This window comes from Triturus cristatus, chromosome 6, assembly GCF_964204655.1.
Source record: "Triturus cristatus chromosome 6, aTriCri1.1, whole genome shotgun sequence".
Classification (NCBI taxonomy): Eukaryota; Metazoa; Chordata; class Amphibia; order Caudata; family Salamandridae; genus Triturus; species Triturus cristatus.
In genome coordinates this window covers 889,365,205-889,386,594 of record NC_140589.1, presented here as the reverse complement: position 1 = coordinate 889,386,594, position 21,390 = coordinate 889,365,205, and the positions used below count along the sequence as shown (strand labels likewise).

The 21,390-nt window shown below is 43.8% G+C and overlaps 1 protein-coding gene across 1 annotated transcript in view; it reads right to left on the bottom strand.

Moving 5' to 3' along the window:
• The window catches only part of PEX7 (peroxisomal biogenesis factor 7), a 1,030,600-nt gene extending 1,016,131 nt beyond the window's left edge, over positions 1 to 14,469 (bottom strand). Inside the window, exon 1 of the mRNA XM_085611529.1 lies at positions 14,213 to 14,469. Within this exon, the coding sequence (XP_085467655.1) occupies positions 14,213 to 14,318 (106 nt within the window). The 5' untranslated portion in view covers positions 14,319 to 14,469. The remainder of the gene's footprint in view (positions 1 to 14,212) is intronic.
• Between the last annotated feature and the right edge of the window lie 6,921 nt (positions 14,470 to 21,390).

The following is a 21,390-nucleotide window of genomic DNA, read 5'->3' as shown; positions in this document are numbered from 1 at the left end:
GGTAAAATAACTCTGGAGATTAATGCTTTTGCTGGAGAGATCTGTGTTTTGTGTACTCCCAGATCAAAGTAGTATAGAAGGTTAATGTCTCTCTTGCAAAGCAAACATGTAACATGCAGATGACAGATTTTTATTTTATGAAGATAGGTAAGTGGTTTACTGCTTTCAGCACAGAGATCCTTTTGTTACTTGCAGTTCGTAAACTGTAATTCTTCTAACCCTGGGCATAGTTCGCGTAGTCGCGCTAAGCTACGCGAAGTGCACTTTGCACTACGTCGCGCTACGCGAACTGCGTAGTGCGGTAGGGAAATGCGGATCACAATGATTGCACAGTGTCGGATGCTTGTCCGCACTGTGCAATCATTGCGAATGGCATCATGCACAGTGCAAGAGGTCGTTTTCTGCCGCTCGAGTAGATTTGTACTCGAGCGGCAGCTTTCTCAACACGGACTGGTAGTTTCTCATCGCAAGTGGTCGGGAGCATACTCGACCACCCGCAATGAGAAACCTGACCTACCCGCGTTGAGAATCTCGCCAGGAGGTTTATTTTCCACGCTCGCGATCTGCAACTTGATGTTGCCAATCGCGAACGAGGAAAAAGTCTCGCCAGGATGTTGATTTTGCTTGCTCGCGGTCGCCAACTTGACGTTGAGGACCGCGAGCGAGCAAAATATGCCTGCTACGCTATGCGTTTTTGCACTGTGCTACGTGCGATTCGCGTAGCGCGTAGTTTCGCTCACTACGCACACTCCGCGAGCGTAGCATAGTTTTCCGCCCAGGGTTAAATTCTTCTAATGTAGCACAGTGAGATATGGACATGTGACTCCTACACCTTGTAACCCTCACTGTCTCATGTAACACACCTTGTACATTAATTTACAGACTTAAATGATTTATTGTCAATGTATAATGTGTATGTTATGTTATGTAAAGCGCTCCAACACCCTTGATTGGGTTGAGTAGCTCTGTAAAAAGAAATGAAATAGTGCTATTTAAATTGATATTTGTGTAAATATTGGGACAAACCAACACATCTGACATTGTTACAGTGCACGCACTTATATGCATGGACTGAACAAAATCAAAAGCATGCCTCTCTTAAGTACCTGTGAAGTTATAACAAGGTGCAAGCTTTTGTTTCCCCTCTGCTGTATTTTCATTTAAGTGTGAGGTTCCAGGCCTGATGGCCTCTCAACTTCGGCCTAAATCTTTTGCCCAGCTGGTAGTGGGAATAAAAAAGGCCCTCTCTCTGCCTGCACGTTGCTGCCGGGAATGGAAAGCAGACAACGTGCAGGCGCTACTGAATATGGAATCTGTCCCTACGTCTGAAAGTTACACCCGGACAAGTTCAGCATATTTCTGTGGGGCCCAACTTCTTGGCGCGGTGGACAGCGTTCACTCTGTGAAAATAGTGGGTGGACGCCGTGTATCTGCATGTACCCTGTCTTGTGCCCTGGACTAAAGTATGCTTGTCTTAATTTATTTGTTCTTGTAAAGGGCATGTTTATGGAAAAGGTAGAAGCTGTATGTATATACCTGAATCAGTTACCGAGTGAAAAAAAAGATTCTAAGGGCTTTACATAATTTGAACAGATTGTATTTTCCTTTTTGCATTAGGCAAACTCCTTTAAAGTGTATCTGTGTTTTGACTAGTAACCAGTGTAGGGACTCTCAGTAGTAGGCAAAACAGGGCAAAACTTTTTCAATTCTTTTTGGGACTTTTTTTGGAAGGAACCTCAGGTTCCGCTGAATTGCCAAATTTGAGTTATGCTGTCTGCAAGACCTGTTGTTATCTCTTATGTTAGTTTGTGGCACGTCCATAAATTGCCATTGGCTGGTACCTGTGGTATTCTGAAATGGTGGCATTTCATTGGTGTATCCCTCCATTCACTGTGTGTTCCCACCTTCTGACGATTTCACAAATTGTTTTTTTGGTCGTCCCAGCAGGCATCTATCTCAACCCCTTATGCTCCTTCGCATCGCAATGGCTCCTCCTCTCATTTGGGAATGCAGCCCATCCTTTCCTTGGCCATCCCATCATAATGCTTCCTCATGCCATGGCAGGCATTCATTAACGGCTTTTGTTTACCCAAGTGACTCAGCTTCAGCAAGTTCAACTGTTTACAAATATGCATTGTTTCATTTCATGTTGTTTAATTTGAATTAGTATTTAATTTGTTACATAAAGGAGAGGAGAGCCGACACGAGACTTGAACCGTGGTCTCCAGTCCCAAAGTCGGTAGCTCTGTATCTTGTGCTACATTCAGCCACATTCAGCACCAACTATAAAGTTTGCTATGTTTAATGTCGGTCTGAATGGGCGGAAATGTGGCATGTTGAGTCTATAAAACAAGCATTTGCAATGCAATAGGTCTCACAATTACACGAGTTTGAGCTATCGACGTAAATGAGAACGCCTTTTATTTTTGTTCTGGTTTTTAAAACCTAAATAAAAGGCATTGTCATTTACAATGCCAATAGCTTAAACTTGCGTAAATGCGAGACCTATTGCATTGCAAATGCTTGTTTTAATTTGGTATGGGATTTTTATTGTTTTGCATTTTTACTTTATTACTGCTTTGGTAAAGCATAATTCAATTACACGTTGCCCTACGTTAAGCCTGTTTAGCCTGTCTACTGTGTGCCATGGCTACCAGGTTGGTTGATCTCAGGTTAATTTAGCGACTTTGAGGGATAACCCAGACCAAGGTTGTGATTATTCCTTTAAGTGGGTAGTCACTAAGGGTGGGCGTAGTTCGCGAAGTAGCACTTCGCGAAGCTACGCAAAGTGAAGTTCGCACTACGCGAGCTACGCGTAGCACTTCGCGAACTGTATAGTAACATGTTCGCACTGTGCAAGATGTTGTTTTCAATGATTGCACAGTGCGGACAAGCAACCGGCACTGTGCAATCATTGAAAATGGCATCTTGCACAGTGCGAGCTGTAGTTTTCTGCTGCTCGAGTAGATTTTTACTCGAGCGGCAACTTTCTCAACGCGAACTGGTAGTTTCTCATCGCGAGCGGTCGCGAGCATACGCGACCCCTCGCAATGAGAAACCTGCCCTCCTCGCGTTGGGAATCTCGCCGGGATGTCATTTTGCTTGCTCGCGGTCGCCAACTTGACGTTGAGGACCGCGAGCAAGCAAAAAATGACCGCAGCACTACGCAACACTACGCTACGCGTGTTCGCAATGTGCTACGTGCAATTTGCGTAGTGCGAAGTAGCGCAAACTTCGCAAACTACGCGAGCGTAGCGTAGTGCTTTGCCCAGGCTTAGTAGTCACCCACCCGAAATAATAATACAATTTCTTATAACAGGGAATGCCCATAAGAGCAGAAGTCTGGGTGGTTGTTTATGAGAAAGTTACCAAATGCAACATTCATATGTTTGAGTGCACAATGTCTCCTTGTGTGCCAGGGTTTGTCCCCAGAAATGGCAAAATATGTTAAACGGAAGTTTGTTCAGGTGTCCTTCCTCCAGTCTAAATCAAAGATTACCACGGGTGGTCCCACAGAGACGGGTCTCACGTCCTTGTAAGGGAGAAAGATCTTATCGAAACATCATGCACAGAAGATCGAATACAATCTGGTGAAGTTAGAGATATCAACAATGTTTGAAGTAGATAATTGGCTGAGCTTGAAAGAAATGGCCACACTGCAGACTCTTAAAGGGGAAATTATATAGCATGTACCTTTGTGTCTTTGTATCTGCCCACTTGCTACGCTTATGTTAACAGTGACTCTCCATGAACTGCTTAATTATCTCTATTTAGTTTTTGAAAATGCTAATAAACGTACATAAAAATTAATACTGCATAATAAAAAGAGTGTAATAAATGTCAAAATGTCAATGTGTGTCAAACTTTAGTAAATAAGTAACTAAGATCCAAACTGACGTTATGGAGCCAACCAATCCTCACTAGCTTAACCCCATCCTTACCCACAACATACTCAACTGCAAACATGTTGGTATCCTTTCTCCCTCCCCAACTCCACACAAAACCAACTGTGTGCATACAATCATGGATGGTGTGCTAGAAGAAACAGAAGCAGTATATGCATGCTTGTTGATATGCTGGAAGCAATTTCAGCCTTCTGCAATGTGGATTAACGCAACCCTAACTAGCAGTAATTGAAGAATCATGTTAGGTTTGCTTCATCTCGTCCATTGGAGTTATCTGTCAAAAGCTAACTAAAAAGTGTCTGCACGAACTGATGTAAACTTCTCACTCAAGAGAATTAAAATAGAGTCTATCAGTGGCCGGTGGAAGAACAGTGGCCACAGGCAGCAGTACTCTGCCCGAACTCCATGTAATGAACAAAGACTCCAAAACCCAGGGGAAAGCCGGAGACCAGGAGGAGCTTCCGGTACTAAGCACCTTTTAAGATTTTTGTTTTCATTACAAGAGATTTTGCAGGCGAAACTTGAAAAATACGGTCCCTCACGTTTGTAGTGGATGGATTCAACTCATTCTATCAGAAAACTGTGGGCACTACAATGCTTCTGGGTGGGCCAAACGCAAAAATAAGGAGGAAAGCCACCAAATCACCAGTGGCGGCTGGTGATATTTGAAAGTGGCGAGGCGTAAACTTATTGTCATACTACACAAAGTGAGCAAGCGTACCGAGCGAGCCCAAACAACCTACAGGTTTTTTTGAGAAAAGAGTGGACAAATGATGCATTTTCAAGCAAACTTGAGGAAGCAGGAAGGTTAACTAAGCAATACGATTGAATTATTTATCAGTTAAGAAATTCCATATGTCTTCTGTTACATTTTCGATCCTTTTCAGCATTCACAAACATACCTCGTTTACTTCCACTAACAGTTCTGTTTCCTTTTTCACCACATAGCTTTCCCCACTCATTGCCCACATCAACAGGCCCTTTCCCTCACATCACCACTGATCTCTCAATCTGGCTCTGCATATTTCAAAAAAAGACCAGGGCAGTTCTCCCTAGAATTTGAAAAGAACCTGAGTCCTCCCACTGCTAATTTCTCACAGGCAAGCAGCATCTCTTACCCCAATAATAATAGCACGTTGGCCCTCAGCACATCTTTACATGTTCCCCTTCATTGGCCTCTCACACGAGTGTGGTGTATTCTACATTGATGACTGATGTGAGCGAGGGAGAGAACTTTTTGTTTAGACAGCCTGGTTGTCAGAGATGCATCCTATTCTGTGAGAGGTTGGAGGAGGCTCTTTTTAGATTTTTAATCTAGTATGGTGTAGGAGATGGGCGGTGAATGTAAGATTGTAGCCTTCGTGATGCGTCTGACAGGTGTGCAGGTTAATTGCATGTTGTTTGAAGTGGCACACATTTTTAGGGCCTTTCCCTACTTTTAATACTTCCTTAATTAATCCAACAAGTTTCTTTGATTTATTTTGTGTGTGTCTTGGGGTGGGTGCAGCGTGCTTCCCTAGGAATTTACGTCCAATCTATTAGTAGTACCGAACCTAAAGAAATAAAACGGTAATTGCATTTTCACAGCTTGAGGAATTTACGTTTTGTTTGGTTAGGATCTAGGCTTGTGAGCTACAGCTGAACACAAGTTGTAAATTGTTTGCCCAAATGAAACTGATCTACATAGTGTAAAACCAATAAAGATTGGCTCTCAAAGCCTTGAGAAAGGTACACCTGTTTTCCAATCTCCTTAGTCTACTGAACTATAATGAAGCCCGGTTTTGTAATACTACAAGATACGTTTCTCGTAAGCTGAAATTGTGGAATATATAACAATACGATTTGCCACATGTTAGAACTATAATAAAGAGTGATATTTGATTCTTGTGTATACTGAAACAAGTAAGATGGATAAAAAGCATAAAAAAACACTAAACATTGTAAATATGGGCGAATGTTATACATGTTTGTGACTCAGAGTGGGTACTTTTAAACGGTTGCTCTATATAGTGCTTTTAACCAATTGACTAATGATTCTGCAAAGGGTATCTCCTCTGTTATCTAACAAAAGAAAGTCTGGCTTGAATGCCTCATAGGCCTTATCCACAGCCGTACACTCCCCTACCCATCACCTCCTTATCAACTTCAGGTTTCCCCCACTACACTTCTTCCCCCCTCCCCTGTGGATTACTCTGAACTAAGCCTGAGGGCCTGATTGGCCATTTATCCCATTGGGCATGTCCGATAAGCGATAGAGGGGGACGGAGTTTATGGATGGAAATATTTTATGGGAGGAAAAGAGGGCTGCTTTGAACGTTTTCTGCCAGGACTGCCTTTGGTTTTCAGTCCGGCCCTGCGAAGCTCTAATATAACAGGTCGTATGACCTGCAGACTAGCGTGAAACAGTCTGGCCTGACTTTGAAATGCATATTTTGCTGCGTTTCTTTCTCCGGGAGTACCCCTCGCTAATTGATGCACTGCAATATTAAGTGTTTACACGTTAACAAACGCAGTTCTTGCAGGCCTGTTAAAATTGCAAAGCCCACTAATACCAACAGGTGCAGCAGCCCGATACAAAAATGTCCAATATGGGATTCATTAATGAGGTAAAAGGTAATAGGGCTGATCATCAAACCAACGGCGTCTTTACGTAGACGCTTGAAAGACAAACTGCTGCTTATTCGTTTAACATGGAGATTGGTGTTTACTCGTCCTTCTACCTTTATGAATAGAATTGTTAAAAATGGCACACGAAGGCGCACAGTGCCTCAAACTGTCTCTGCTGCCCAACAAACGAAACCAAAAGTTACCAACAAGTTGCACAACAATGTACGTACGTGACCAGGGCAGGGCCTCTAAGCCACCCTCCCCCACCAATTCTGCCCCCCCCCGGCAACTACCGCCATGGAATCAAAGTCACCCTGCCGGCCGGGCCCCCAGGCATCAGTAAAGTAAATTATCGCAGCAGTGACAAAATTAAAAACAACACTTAAACAGTCTTTGGAAGTTCGGGCATGCATGTTAACTTTTAGTCTACTCTATTGGGGAATCAAGTACCAAGGCCTCACTGACGGCCGGTAATGTCAATTGATGATTGTGACTCAACCTGATAGCTCTGGTCTTTTTTCCCTTTTCATCCTCTTATCAAATTTTAATGATACATGATTTTAAAGTATTTATCAAGCTCTTATTTTATTTTTATATTAGAACAACGTTGGGGAGTATGAAACTGATATCAATTCCTTAAATGTATGCTCCAAGTTTAAATTGAATTATGCATGTAAAGGAGTATGAAGTTGATTTTTGCTTTTTAACTGATTCTTATGCTTTAATATGAAATTTGTACGTATTGTGAAATATTTTTATGTATATGATCATGCTATTGATCAAAATAAAATTTACTTTATCTAGAACATCTCTTTGATAAACACAGTCAACAACATAGACTGAAAGCTCAATTGATTTAAAAAATAAAAAAAAAATTAAAAACAACCACTGCCTCAAGCCACCTAACACTTACTGGATCCAAAGGACAGCTGCTATTCTTGAATTTTGAACAACATCTATTTTTTTAACCCTCATTCAGCCCCTAAAGATCTTTAACCAGACTATCCAAACGTGCAGCAAAGACATGGAACTTGAGCCCTTCTAGACTCAAACAATACTGTAAATTCCTACACTGGTGCCACAGTAGTGTCATGTCACCCTGCTACCCACCTTTACCATGCAGTTAGTTGCTGTTTATCTAGTGAGAAGGTTTGTGCTTCCTGGTTCATCAATGAACTCAAGTTTGTACTACAGAAACACAAGTGCTTATTCTCATGATTAGAATGAATCCTGAACTACAGAGACTGGCTAGTGATGGGGGAAAATGGGGAAAAAATATCTGGAAATCATTCCATCCCCCCAACCATTGGGGAACAATCAACTGCTTCAGCCAGTGTTGGTACTGACCTTTAAAAATATCAAAGGAAAATACCTTTAATATTTACACAGCAAAACAAACTCTACTTGCCAAGCTGAGCTCTCTGCTGCCCAGGTATAGCCAGAACAACATATTTAACATTTAACACACTACCAAAGAAGGTCATATACTGCAGGGCTCCACAGAATGTAATTCTACGTATCACAGCCTGTTAGACCCGGGATCCCTGGTTGGCTGAGGGAGGTACCTTAGGCCAAATAGGGGCCCGCAATTCCACGTCAGGGAAAAGAAGGACACCTTCTCAGATAGCCCCCGCTCATCCCCTTGGTAGCTTGGCATGAGCAGCCAGGCTTATCTTCAAGGCAAATGTATAAAGTATTTGCAACTACGCTCACAGCAACCCAATGATGACACCACAAATGGACTCCACACGAGTTTTATAAAAACGAGTATACATTTTATATAAAAAGATATACCATAAGACCACACGATATAAATCCAACATATGAGTATGTGTAATATTCCTCCGGGCTGGTTGTTAGGCCAGCCAGCCCTTGTAAGTTCTGGTGACTTCTAAACATTCCACTGTAGTCCTAATACCATGTTATGCAGTTCGGAATGCTAGAATCAGGCACTTTGCAATGGAAAAAGAAATGCAATGCGTAACGCAACAATCAGGCACTGTGCAATGTAATGCGTAACGCAACAATCAGGCACTTTGCAATGTAGAGATAATGCAATGCGTAACACAACAACCAGGTACTTCGTTATGCAGAAATAATGCAATGCGTAATACACTAATCAGGTAGTTCGTTATGCAGGAATAATGCAATGTGTAATACGCTAATCAGGTAGTTTGTTATGCAGAAACAATGGGATACGTTATACGACAATCAGGTAGTTCATTATGCAGAAATAATACCATGCGTAGTACACTAATCAGGTAGTTTGTTATGCAGAAATAAGGTAATGCGTAATACACTCCAGCACCGATCACGGTGCCTTAGGCAGTCTCTGCAACTCGTGCTAACTCGCAGTCAGCCTCTGCCCCCAACACGGGTATGGTATAACAAGGGTGCAGCTCCGCACTCCGGCCCCGGTACTGCCACTCCCTTGGCCAGTACGGGCCGCGATACGAGCCGAAGCAGAGGCTCGCACAGCTGGAATGAGAGAGAGGGCGAGAGCATCTCCCTCCGAGCCTGCACCCCGCCCCAGGTGTCGACACACGTTACCTGGGGGATGCGACCTCACTCTCCTCTCCTCTTCCAGCGACTTGGGCCTACGATGCAATCTTTGTGAATTGGCAATGGTGGGCTCGGGCCAGCGGCTCAGCTCCTCCAGGGCTGCTCGTCTGGGCCGCTACTGCTACGAAGATCTCAGGCTGCCACAGGGCACACGCACACAGCATCGCTGAGACTCACTTTAACTCCAGGTGCACAATAACAAGGCAATCCTCACGAAGGTCTCAGGCTGCACAAAGCACACGCACATAGCGTCGCTGAGACTCAATTGGACTCCAGGTGTGCACGTTAGCAAGGCAATCCTCCCGAAGGTCTCAGGCTTCACAAAGCATACTCACACAGCGTCACTGAGACTCACTTGGACTCCGGGTGTGTATGTTAACAAGGCAATCCTCACGAAGGTCTCAGGCTGCACAAAGCACACAGTGTCGCTGAGACTCACTTGGATTCCGGTGCACACGATAACAGGACGATCCAAACGAAGGGTTCAGGCTGCAAAAAGCACACGCACACAGCATCACTGAGACTCTCCTGGAAACTTTTGTGTTCCTGAGTTTCCGCAACAGGGAGCCAGCTCACCTGGGGCCCTTGGGGATAAGTTACTTCAGGACACAGCAAAACAAAGTCCTTTCAAGCAGGGGGCCACAGCACACAGCAAAATCCCTTTAGCCTTTCCTTGGTTAAAACAGCAAACTGCAGGAAAGCCCCAGAACACACAGCAAGGGTCAGTCCTTTCCTTCAATCTCTTCAGTTGTATCTTCCTTGGCAGAGGTTCCGCTTGACCACGAAGTAGCTCCAGTCTTGTTCAATCTTGATCAAGCCATTCTCCAAAGTTCAGGGACTTCAGCTCTCATAGTTATACCCCTCAATGGCTTTGAGGTCTTTGTGTTCAGGGGGGCACTGACCCCTGTTCAAACCAGTTCTGGGTGCCTCCCTGCCAGTGACACCTTCTTCCTTTGATTAGTGGGGGTCTAAATTCTCAATCACTCAGCAGGAGATGGGACAATTGTTTTATGGCAGCAACCCAGGCCTCTTCACCTCTAGGGGCTACTCCTCCCCCTACACTCCAGATGCAGGTCAGCCTGTTGCTGTCTCACCTCCTCCCCTGGGTCAAGACATTCCCCAGATCCTATTGCTTTCAAATCCAGACAGTCAATTCACAACCAGGCAGAGACACACAGAAATGTTAGAGCACAAAAACCCAGCCACTTCTAAAATAGTGGCTTCCAAACACATAATGCAAAAAACACTTTCATAAAAAGATGTGTTATTAAATTGTGAGTTCAGGCACACTAAAGTTCACTTCTCCCTCTTAATCCGTTGGGAATATAGGCTGAAAAACATATTACACAGCCTCCCCATTCTGTCCTATGGGCAAGTTGGCCTTTCCACAGTGAAAAACTAAATGGAGATTATTTCACTGTGAGGACATGGTACACACCTTAGTACATGTCCTACATTTCACATGCACTGCACCCTGCCCAGGGGATACCTTGGACCTACCATAGGGGTGTCTGATGTGCATAGAAAGGGAAGGGTAAGGTCTGGCAAGTGGGTGCACTTGTCAGAACAACATGGCAGTTTAACAAACCGCGCACAGGCACTGCAATGGCAGGCCTGAGTTCCCTCTTTAAGGCTACTGGTATGGGTGGCACAATTAGTGCTGCAGGCCTACTAGTAGCATTTGCATTACCAGCCCTGGCACACATAGTGCACTTTACTAGGGACTTTACTAGTAAGGCAAATATACCAATCATGGACAACCAATTACCATTATACTTTATACAGGGAGCACTTGCACTTTGACACTGATCAGCAGTGGCAAAGTGCCCAAAGCATCTAAGTTGGCAACACCATGTCAGAAAAAGGTCGAGGGGGAAAGCAAAAGGTTTAGGGAACTTTAGCCAAACAGGGCCAAGTCCTACACAGCCCTAAACACGACCACCTACATTTCCGAATGGAGTGGCAAACATGTCTGTTCTAGTATCTTCTAGTGTGTCAAATGTCGCATACAAAATAGGGGCTAAATGATAGTTGGACATCAGTGTTCTGCTATTTAAACCATTGCAAACATCAATATGCATAATGACTTTGGTGTGTTTAAAAAACGGCCTCACGCATGAGCAAACCTGCATCGGCTAATCGAGACACACCTATTTGTTGACAACTGACACTACTCCCATCCTTCATCACACAAATCACCCCTAGAGCATGGCAGCAGCAATGGGTCTGAAAACTATTTAACTACACCATCACCAATAATTGCAAGATGTTTGCACCCCGAGAAACAAGATGCAATATAAATGACAGGTTTTAGTCTATAAATGCAATGAATACAATCATTCGCAGATTGCTTCATAGGTGAGGTTGCTCTTAGATTTAAAACCCCATGGGCAATGAAAGTGAATGAGATATTCCACAATTATAGGGGCACTGTAAGTGTAATGTTAAAAATGTGACTATGTTGCAGCCAAAACTTTTCCAGTCACCATTTTTAAGTTGTTTTAAGAGTAAAACCTAGCATACAGAAGAAAAAACGTGTGGGCACAGCTTAAGATCCGCAGCGCCAGCAGACCCAAAACATCAAAGTTGAGGACGTGAAATTCACTATTCTCAAATGGCCTTCATCTTACCCTTAATCTGCAGACATCAAAACTGCCCCTTTCCACCCTTCAACACCTGACACATGCATGCATGGTATGAGTCGATGGGCTTGTGTGTGCCAATAGCTCAGCTGTAGCATGAAAGTGGAGAGTAGGCAAAATGTGAATCCAACCAAAACAGTAAGGAAAAATCTAGGGCATTATAGCAGTGTCTTAAATGGAATTTGCTGCTGCCCTACGAGCATGTGCAACTCGTATTTTTATAAGTTCAACAAAGTTACTTGTCAGCAGGTATGTTGAACTTTTTTTGAAAGGCAACATGTTTGCATTTTAATCGAATAAAGGTAGTTAACTGAAATGTATATGGGAAAAAATGGCTGTTGTTCTCAGAAAAGATAAGCCACCAGCAATACGTGTCTTAAATGTCAGACATGCACACAGGCAAGAATGCTTGTATTCAAGCAAGATTTGATGATGACACGTATATGCATGGAGAAAGGTCTGATTGAATGGCAAAAGGAATGAGATAGGTTAAAAAATGACCAATCAGCACGGTCATCTGAATCGAACCTGCCATGCCTCATATGCATATACTGGAGGTAGGACCTGCAGCTTGCAAATGCATGAGCTACAACGACAGAGTCTGCATCCAAAATAGGCTCTATTCAGCGAGAAGCACTTTCTGTTAAGCATGTGTCTATCGTGAGTCGCGATCACAACACCCACAATGGCATGCTCCCATAGTATGGGGGTTGTCAAATGCTGAAATATGCACTAAATACAGCAGTAATTTACTGCACGCGTAATTATGCACCGCCAAGGGGATACAGTGCCTCAAACATCCATTTTGTGAGAGTCTCCCTTAAGTCAATTGCTTGCAAGAGCATACAGGCTATTGGCTGGCCAAAAGAAAGAGGCCCTTGGGAAAGACAGTTTCAGATTCTGGCCTGAGAGACAGTCATTTGGTATTTCACATGAATGCCGCGCAATCCAAAGGTCGACCCAGTGAAATATTGGATTACTGACCCTTACCATCAGTGACATCATTGACATTGGGCCTTTCTTAATAAAATGCTTAGGAGTCATTTCAGCAAGCTGCTACCATTCCCCCAGACTTAACCGCACAAAGACTTACAACAACGTTATGTCCAGCTCTATTATGGGCACAGTGGACACCAGATGAATTCTGGAGCACCACATGGGAACACCATCTTAATTATTTCTTGCCACAGGAGGAGTAGTGACACAGCTGGACCTCATGGCCTGCCCCAGTTAGCACATTTATCTAAGAGGGTGATCAACAGGTCACTGGGGCCGATTCACAAACTGCACTTTGTAGTACATGAAGTTGTACTACAAAATGTTATTCACAAACCTATGTACAGAGGTATCTGCCAAGTACGCAGAACATAAAATACGGTTGTAAATGTACTAGTAACTTCACAGTCATAAATTATGTCCTCCTGACTCCACCTCTTAAACTGAAGGGGTGGAGACATGTAAGTATACACCTAGGAGGAACTTTACACTTGGAAATGATAAACAGCAAAAGTAGTAAAGTTACTCCTAAATGTAAAAGTATATTAACACAACAATACAGTTACACTTGCAAATTTACAATTGTGAATAGGTCCCAATGTGTGTGAGTCTGAGTGTCTCTTTAAGAAATTGGATGGCATGTCTATATGCCAAAATACCACTATGTCTAAAATGGAATATCACATTACTATCACAGATATTTCTGCGACAAGGGGTGTGTTTTCAAATGCGTACTCTGATTTTTGGTTGGATGAGATGACCAGCTGCTTCTAAAAGGAACAGTGCTAACCACTGTACGAGGTTCGTGAGCAAATGCGTCTTGAGCCACCATCCTTGCGGACTATAAACTTGGTACATGTGCAGTCCTGTGCTTGTACCTGTTTCATGCCCCAAAGCTCCGCCCAGGGCCTATTTAAACCTACCTAGAGGCAGGCATGTCACTCGACAAATTGAACAACCTCTTCTCAGGTTTTAGCATTTATGACCATTCAGTAATGAAGCCGCCTGTGGCAACACCGTGAGGATCTATTCTAGACACACTAGAGCTCACATATTTCTCTCTGACACAGCACTCTCGATATACAGCACAATTACTAAGCTAAAGTGTTGGCACGTTGCAAAAGTTAACCCTACCTATTACATATGTTTACATATTTGAAAACAAGGAAGTTTTTTTTATTTCTTCTGTTCCTCGTCATTATGAAGTAAAGCAGTTAAACAGTCTGGTGTGCAGTGTTACAATTTGCAACTGTAAGTTTTTTTGTGTAAATGTTAAACATAAAGTGGCAAACATGACTATCGTCTGTCGGAAAGCTTATAATAGGTCAATGTTGAAATCACTGTTGATATGCTCTGATCAGGGCACAATCGAATAGTTGGCTGCTGAGAATGTTTATGATACAATGCTTCCCAACGCAAGCCAGCAACAGGACCATATCGGCATTTCTTTTACGGTATGATTGTGTAAGCGGAAGAAAGAGATGGGAAGGGATGCTTCACCTGCGATCCCATAGTACTGGGAGGTGGCGCAAGCCAGGCGCGAGGGAAAGTACGGTGAGAACTCCACCGCGTAGCCATGGCGGCCAGGGACTCGGAAGCTCTGCATCACCCCTTCTGCCCTGCCATCAGCTGCTTAAACAGGGCGACATTCACCCTAAGAATAGTAGCAGGACACAGAACAGCAGCAAAGAAACAGAAGTAGGACCAGCTGAATGTAGACAATTTTCCCTCTCCACACTGCTGAACATGGCGGCCATATTGTATTTTGCCCAATAGACCAGATAAAACGGAGACAACTAATTTTACGTGTTATTGTAGACTGCTAGAAGATCGTAAACATGACAACTGTGTCTGTAGATACAACTACGACTATCTAAATAGCATTTTGAATATTATGGTCTTCCGCATGCATTTCCCGTTCGTAGCTGCTATTGCGTTTTGATAAAAATTAGAGATGTCTCCACTATGGAAGCCGCTCTCATCCATGCCTCCACACGGACGTGTCTCTTAAACAATTAACATGGAGGGAGACACGCTTTCCATAGCTGAATCCGAATGGAACATCCAAATCAAGAGCAGAGCTCATAGTAAGATCAGGCAAGCAAGTCTAGGATAAAGCGGGATTTTCCAACACAGTACCTCTATCTTACAAACGCACGATGGAGCCCTTTACTTAATATTGACAATGCCATCACAGACACGAGATGAAGATACGTCGAATTCCAATTTAGAGGAAACCCTACTATGTTCTGAACGATTTATATTTAATTAAATACACATAGAACTGGTAAAATACAAAATTTCTTATTACATCAGAAAGCACACTAGTAACTAAAACAGTTATCAAAAAGGGTAAATATCGTTTTAGTGTAATTTGCTAACTAGCAACACGGTTTATAGTGATTAGAGTGTTGCATTTATTATACTGTGCAAAATCATCAACATTTTCAGATATTGCTTGCTAGCGTAGCTATCTGCTATTCTATTTACCAATTCTCTAAAGTATACAGGATGCGGGGTTCAGCTCCACCAAACGGGCTATTGTTCTCACAGGGCATGCTATTGTACTTTTGATGTGCCATTTCACCTTTAAAGAGTGCTTGCGTTGCAGTGTACGAGTCTAGCAAATGGGTTCTGTCCATTTAACCCCCCTGAATTTTTCACATTTTGACTACCCAGTTTGGCTTTAACTGAGTATCACTCACAGTAAATTCTGTGGAAATGGATTGGGAGTTCTAACTGCCAATGTTTGCCTTTTTAGTTAAGACTGCTTCTTTGCAGCTAGGGTAAGCAGCTCTTGGATAGTAACTTGAATAAGGGAGCATACACGTTTGCCCACGTGTTCTCAGCCTGGTATCTGCACACAGCTAGCCTGTCGCAGAAGGGACTCTTCACGAATTGGTGCTGACCTGCTGTAGGCCTTATAATGTGAGTGGGCGTTCATAGTGGACATCTGTAAAAATGACTAAAAAGCTTGTGTGCTTTCCTAATTTATAGATTATGGGTGACATCTGCACCACAGCACAGCTTGGCCCTTTGTAGGCCAAAATATACTAGTTAGGTATCAATCCTAAGGTGAATATGTACCTAGACTGCAGATCTGCTGTTGCCTTTGTGATAACTGTACTTTTTATAGCACTTGGATAGTTGTCATATTTCTCTGGCTCAACTCAAAATCAGTTTCCAGATGGTTGTCCCCTATATTGGGCCAAGGTAATTACTCTGCCAGCCCTCTGGAGCCCAAAACAGGAGTGGCTCTTCTTTTGAATTTTGGTAGGAAGGTAACTGTATCAGTTGGGGGTGGGGCTGAAGCTCTCCGGGGAGTTCTTTCCAAGGCCCACTTAAAGCCACCATGTTTAAATGTGCTAGGATTGGGCCAGGGGGGTAACAAACACCCTGCAGCACCCGCCGTGCAGGGGGGCCCCCCAGTCTTCAGTACATGAAGGGGGGCCCTTTCAGCTCATCAGTAGAGAGCTGTGAGAGGTTTGCTCTTAAGCAGCTGCAGTGTGCAGCCTGCTCTTTGCTCCTCATGCTGACCCAGGACTGAAGAGAAACAAAGTTACAAGTTACATTGTTTCTCTTCAGTCAGAGCCCAGCCAAAAAAGGATGGGGGTGGGGGCCCCAGAGAGAGCAGGAGGCGGCACAGAGGACAGCTGACAGGGGCAGGAGAAGGATTGCAGCTCCAGGAACAGGATCTGCTGCGGCGCATTGGAAGGTAAACAAGCATTTGCAATATATGGTTTTGAAATATATCCATTTGCATATATGCAAGTTATATATGGTTTGGATTGGAATTGTTAGTTGTGGAATTGTGTTGTGTGGATTGGATCTGTGTAGTGAAATAATGTGGCATGGTGTGCAGTGTAATTATGTGGATAGTAATTGTGTGGTATTGAGTGTACTGAAATTATATGGAGTGGGATTGTGTGTCATGGAAGTAATGAAGAGGAGGAAACATAAATATCAGAAATGACACCCATTTAAGCAACTCGAAACTCTAAGTAACTGAACTAAAGAGCGCTAACAGCAGGCTACTGAAAACTGAGCAGTCAGACTGCGTGAATGTCACCCATTATTACAGTTACATTATGAAAACGGCACACTTACCAATCTGAAACCTTGGCATCTATGAGTGAATCAGTGTGAAAATGTGCTCTAATTGAGGTGTATTCCTCTGAACCCTCATGGTGACCAGCCTGCCAGGTGTCTTTGCAAACTTGCACACGCCAAGCAGTTTTCCATCACCTACATGTTAATGTAACTCGACAAAATAAATACATAGCACTTACTCCAGCACTTTAAAAGTGGCAGTTAATTCAAGGTCCAATCCGGCCACCCATAATGTCTGGTTACTCTGCGTAGAAATCATAGCTGCCAAGGTTTCAGGTTGCCTATGTGTGACATTTTCAGAACTTCAGTGAAATTATCTGTAACATTCAATAACTATGAGTGACACTTTCTCACGAGCAAAATCGAGCAATGAAGAGGAGGGAAACATCAGAAATTGCACCCATATGAGCAGTAGATTATGAATTTGTAACTCTAGCTTTGAAGGAACAGCATGCTTTTTTTCAGACCAGGGTCTAAGGATTTTCTGTTTCAATGTCTAGTGCATTCACAGTTAAGCATTATTCTGCTTGTTTGGACCAGAATAATTAGGGAGAATGGTACACTGCCTCAGAGCTTATTTTGCCCCATGTATGCTGTGTTTCTTCTAGTGTTCAACATTTTTTTTATATCTGCGTAATGGACAACTTATTTATTTATTTATTTATACCATTTATAAAGCGCTCTATCACCTAACAGGCATCCTGGCGCTAACATATCGGTGTACAATCAGACTAGAGTTCCGGAAAACGAAGAGTAACCACATTAAGCACTTGGGAAGAGCCACGTTTTTAGTCTCTTCCTGAAGGGGAGAAGGTCATCCAGTTGTCTCAGCTCCAAAGGAAGCCTATTCCATAGTCGAGCTGCCGAGGTGCTGAAAGCCCTACCTCCTAATCTTGCTCTTTTAAATCTAGGCACCTTCACCAATCTCGCTGAGGAGGAGCGAAGACTTCTCTCCGGAACCTACCAGGCAAATTTCCTCCTCATCAGTTTCGGCCCGAGGCCATGCAAGGCCTTAAACACTAAGCAGAGAGATTTAAACTGGACTCTCTGAAGTATCGGGAGCCAGTGCAACTCTGACAGAGCCAAGGAAGTAGATGAGTGTCTTGATTTCCCCAGGGCTAGTTTTGCTGCTATTGCTTGGATCCTTTGGAGCCTTTCCATTAGATATCTCGGGGATTCCAGCAATAAAGCATTACAGTAGTCCAGCCTGCTTATAATGGTACATTGTACTATCAATGCTCTAACCTGTGCAGGCAGAAGCGGGAGAATTTTACAGAGTGCTCTAATAATAGCAAAGTAGCTCCCCACGGTTTTGTTAACCTGAGATTCGAGCGTCAGCTTATTATTAAATATAACGCCCAAGTTCCGAACCTTCTCGATAGGCAACAGTGGACTGGCTGTCGTTAATGGCCAGAAGTTTGGGGGGAGCACCGCAGGGGCCTTCCCCACTGGGCAGTAGAGAACTTCGGATCTCAGTCGGACCGATCTCATTTTCTAATAACTATAGTAGCTGATTACAGCTCCTTTAGGTCTTTGTAACTGGTATTACCTGGGAATACGTTCTAATCATTTAGGAGAATCTCTGTTATCGACTGCTTTGTATAAATCAGAGCCCTATTGAAGAAGAGACTGTAATAAATCAATACAGGATCGACAATTTCAACTTCAAAGGCCTCTTCTACAGGCAACATTTACAAGTGATGGGAAGCACTGCATTATAGCGCAACATTTTAGCACCTAATCTCAAAAAGTGATCATAAATCAAATGTGGAATACTCACCACATTTAAAAAGGGCATGGCACGCAGTCTTCAAAGCCTTTAGGCCCTCGGCATCTCCTCTCTGTCTCACCGTTACTGGACACAGCCCCCAGGGAACACCGGCCCCACACACAAGCATGGGAAGGCAGCACGTGCTGAGGAGGACACTCCTTTTCCTTTAATTTAATTATGGCAGCAGCAATTCTAGATGGCCTGGGCTGGCTGCAGCAGGCATTTGAAATTGAAAACATCCTGCCTGTGCCCACTGGAGCCTGTCAGTCCACAGGAGGCACCCGCGGAACTTCTTCCTTTAGCAGCACCAACACTGACAGACTGCCTGTCAGTAGTAAACTTCGTTGTGTAGCCAGGCCATAGGGCTGCATGCACGTGCACACTACTACTGGCCAATTGGTGCCGGAGGAGGTAGCCAGATCAGCCTACGCTACGTTACACAAACAAAACACAGTCCAATCCGGGAGAACCAGCCCGGTCCCTCCAAACATAACAGAACTCGCATTGGCTGCTGTATGCCACCTGCAACCTCGCGAAATATTCGACTCTACAAAGCCAGAAAACAGGTAATACACTCAGCTTTTTCGTCAGCTGATTTGCGTGACAATCTTTTTACATGCGGTTATGTGATAATGTGACTTAAAATGTGTTAGTGTAACGCGAGATGTGTGACACTTGGCATGGCTGAGAAATGCTGCAAAGTGTTTTTAAATGCTAATCTGTGGTCAGATTAAACCTTCCAAAAAGAGCTGTTTCATCTATGAGTAATCAGGCCATTTCTGGGATGCTAAAATCACAGTACGACCCAGTGACCTACCCTCTAGTGCCTCCTCAGTGATCTTCTGTCTGAGGTAGGGTGCAACTGGGATCTCACATGTTTTAGGGCTATGTGGTCTTGACTGCCCTGGACCGAAGTGTTTCATCCATTTAGCCAGGAGTGTGAGAGGAGGGGAGATCCGAGCCTGAAGCAGTATGTGCAGTGGTGCGTCTGCTGCTCCCAGACTAGAGTTAGGCCACTGCTCCCTGCGCCACGGTAGACACCTAGACCCTCGGCGCAATCAGCTCGTCTGCGGATGCATTAATACAACACCTGCTGGACAGAGGGGGACCTGAGGCCTCTTCTGTGTGTGTGTAAATTGAGGCTCACGGGCCTGCGGCCAGCAGGCAGAGGCCTGAACCTGAGAGGCTGGATGAGGCAATATAGTAGACTGTTAGAGCAATGCTCTCGATGTACTCTTGATAAAAGAGGAGCATTGAGGACCACGGGAGGGCCAACGGGCATTGGATGGCTGTGAGGTGACTGTCCACAGTAACAGGTGGAACTACGAGAGATGACTGGAGGCGCTAACCCCCTGAGGACCAATAATTCATGGCAGTAAGGAGAGGGGAGGTTATATCTATGCACTCAGATAGTGCATTGTGCGGTATTGATACAATGTCACCTGAGTACAGTAACGCTTTCGGAAACCGTTGTCACGCATTTAGCAATCACTCAATGTAACACCCCTAATCAGTGAAGCTATATATCTATCTGGCATCTGAAGAAATCAATGCTCTGACACAGGTAAGAGTTACCAATACACCTAGGTCACAAGAGTTACGGGCAGGGCCGCCCTTAACACTGGTGGCACCCTGTGCAAAAATGTCTTTTGGCGCCCCCCAATGACCACCTCTGCACATATTCCCTCACTAGCACCCTTTAACAGTGCCCCCTCAAGTCTCCGTAACCACTGACTCTCAGATTCATTTCGTTTTACAGCACCACTCATACCACTGTAAGGTGTCTGAGCACTTTACATCACACACACATTGCACAGAGACAATCATATGTGTGTAAATCAAAATCAGTGTATAGGAAATGTTTTATCAGACAGGACTACAAGGTGTAGTGTAGGAGTGCCTTGTCATTGATACTGGTAGGCAATATAGTTTAAGAGTCCTTATTCTGGTAAAACCCTAATTCAGAATGTAAAACATAATTTCATTGTTAGATGTGCTCTTTAATAATAAGAATTGTTTTCTAACTGAATGAACGCTTTTGGCAAGATTAGGATGATGAAAGACTGGGTTAAATAAGCATATAGCTTTCACATATAACTTGCAGTTTGCATGCAGCTCTTTGATGACAGTTAATAGCTCAATGTTCTATATTAGAATTTTGACTTATAAACGACAAGTAACAAAAGGAGCTCTCTTACAAAAGCAGAAACCCACTGACCTATTTACATTATATGCACTTTGTTATCTCCATGGTACACGTTCTTAGCAGCAGGCATTTTAACCCTCTGTGCTACCTTAACACGATTCAAAACTTCCACTAGACAAACCTCCGGTCTCTTTCCAGGAACACGATTAATCACCGGAGTTCCCTTGACATTGTAATTGATGCCTGAACAATCACCAGAGGCCAGGACGCGGTAGCAGGTGCTTTTAAAATGATAATATACTTGGGAAAATGACACCCCCCACCCCAAGTCAGCGCCCGGTGCGGTGGCACCGATCGTACCGCCCTGGTTACGGGACCTTCACAATTAACGTTTTTGCTTTTCATTCCGGTATGTCTGCTGCTGAAAGTAGCTTTTACCGCCATGTGAACGTTTAGAAGAAAACAAGTAGGAATCAGCCTGGAAACAGACTCCCGCATGTTATTCTTTTAATACTTACTCATCGTTATTTCCGTTCCCCCAACATCAAAACAGCAATGAAATTGGGCACTTCAGTGCTGTTGTGTCATTGTGTTGGAATCTTAGATTCTGGCTTCTCCATGCAGAGCGGCCGTTTTTGCACATTGCTTCCC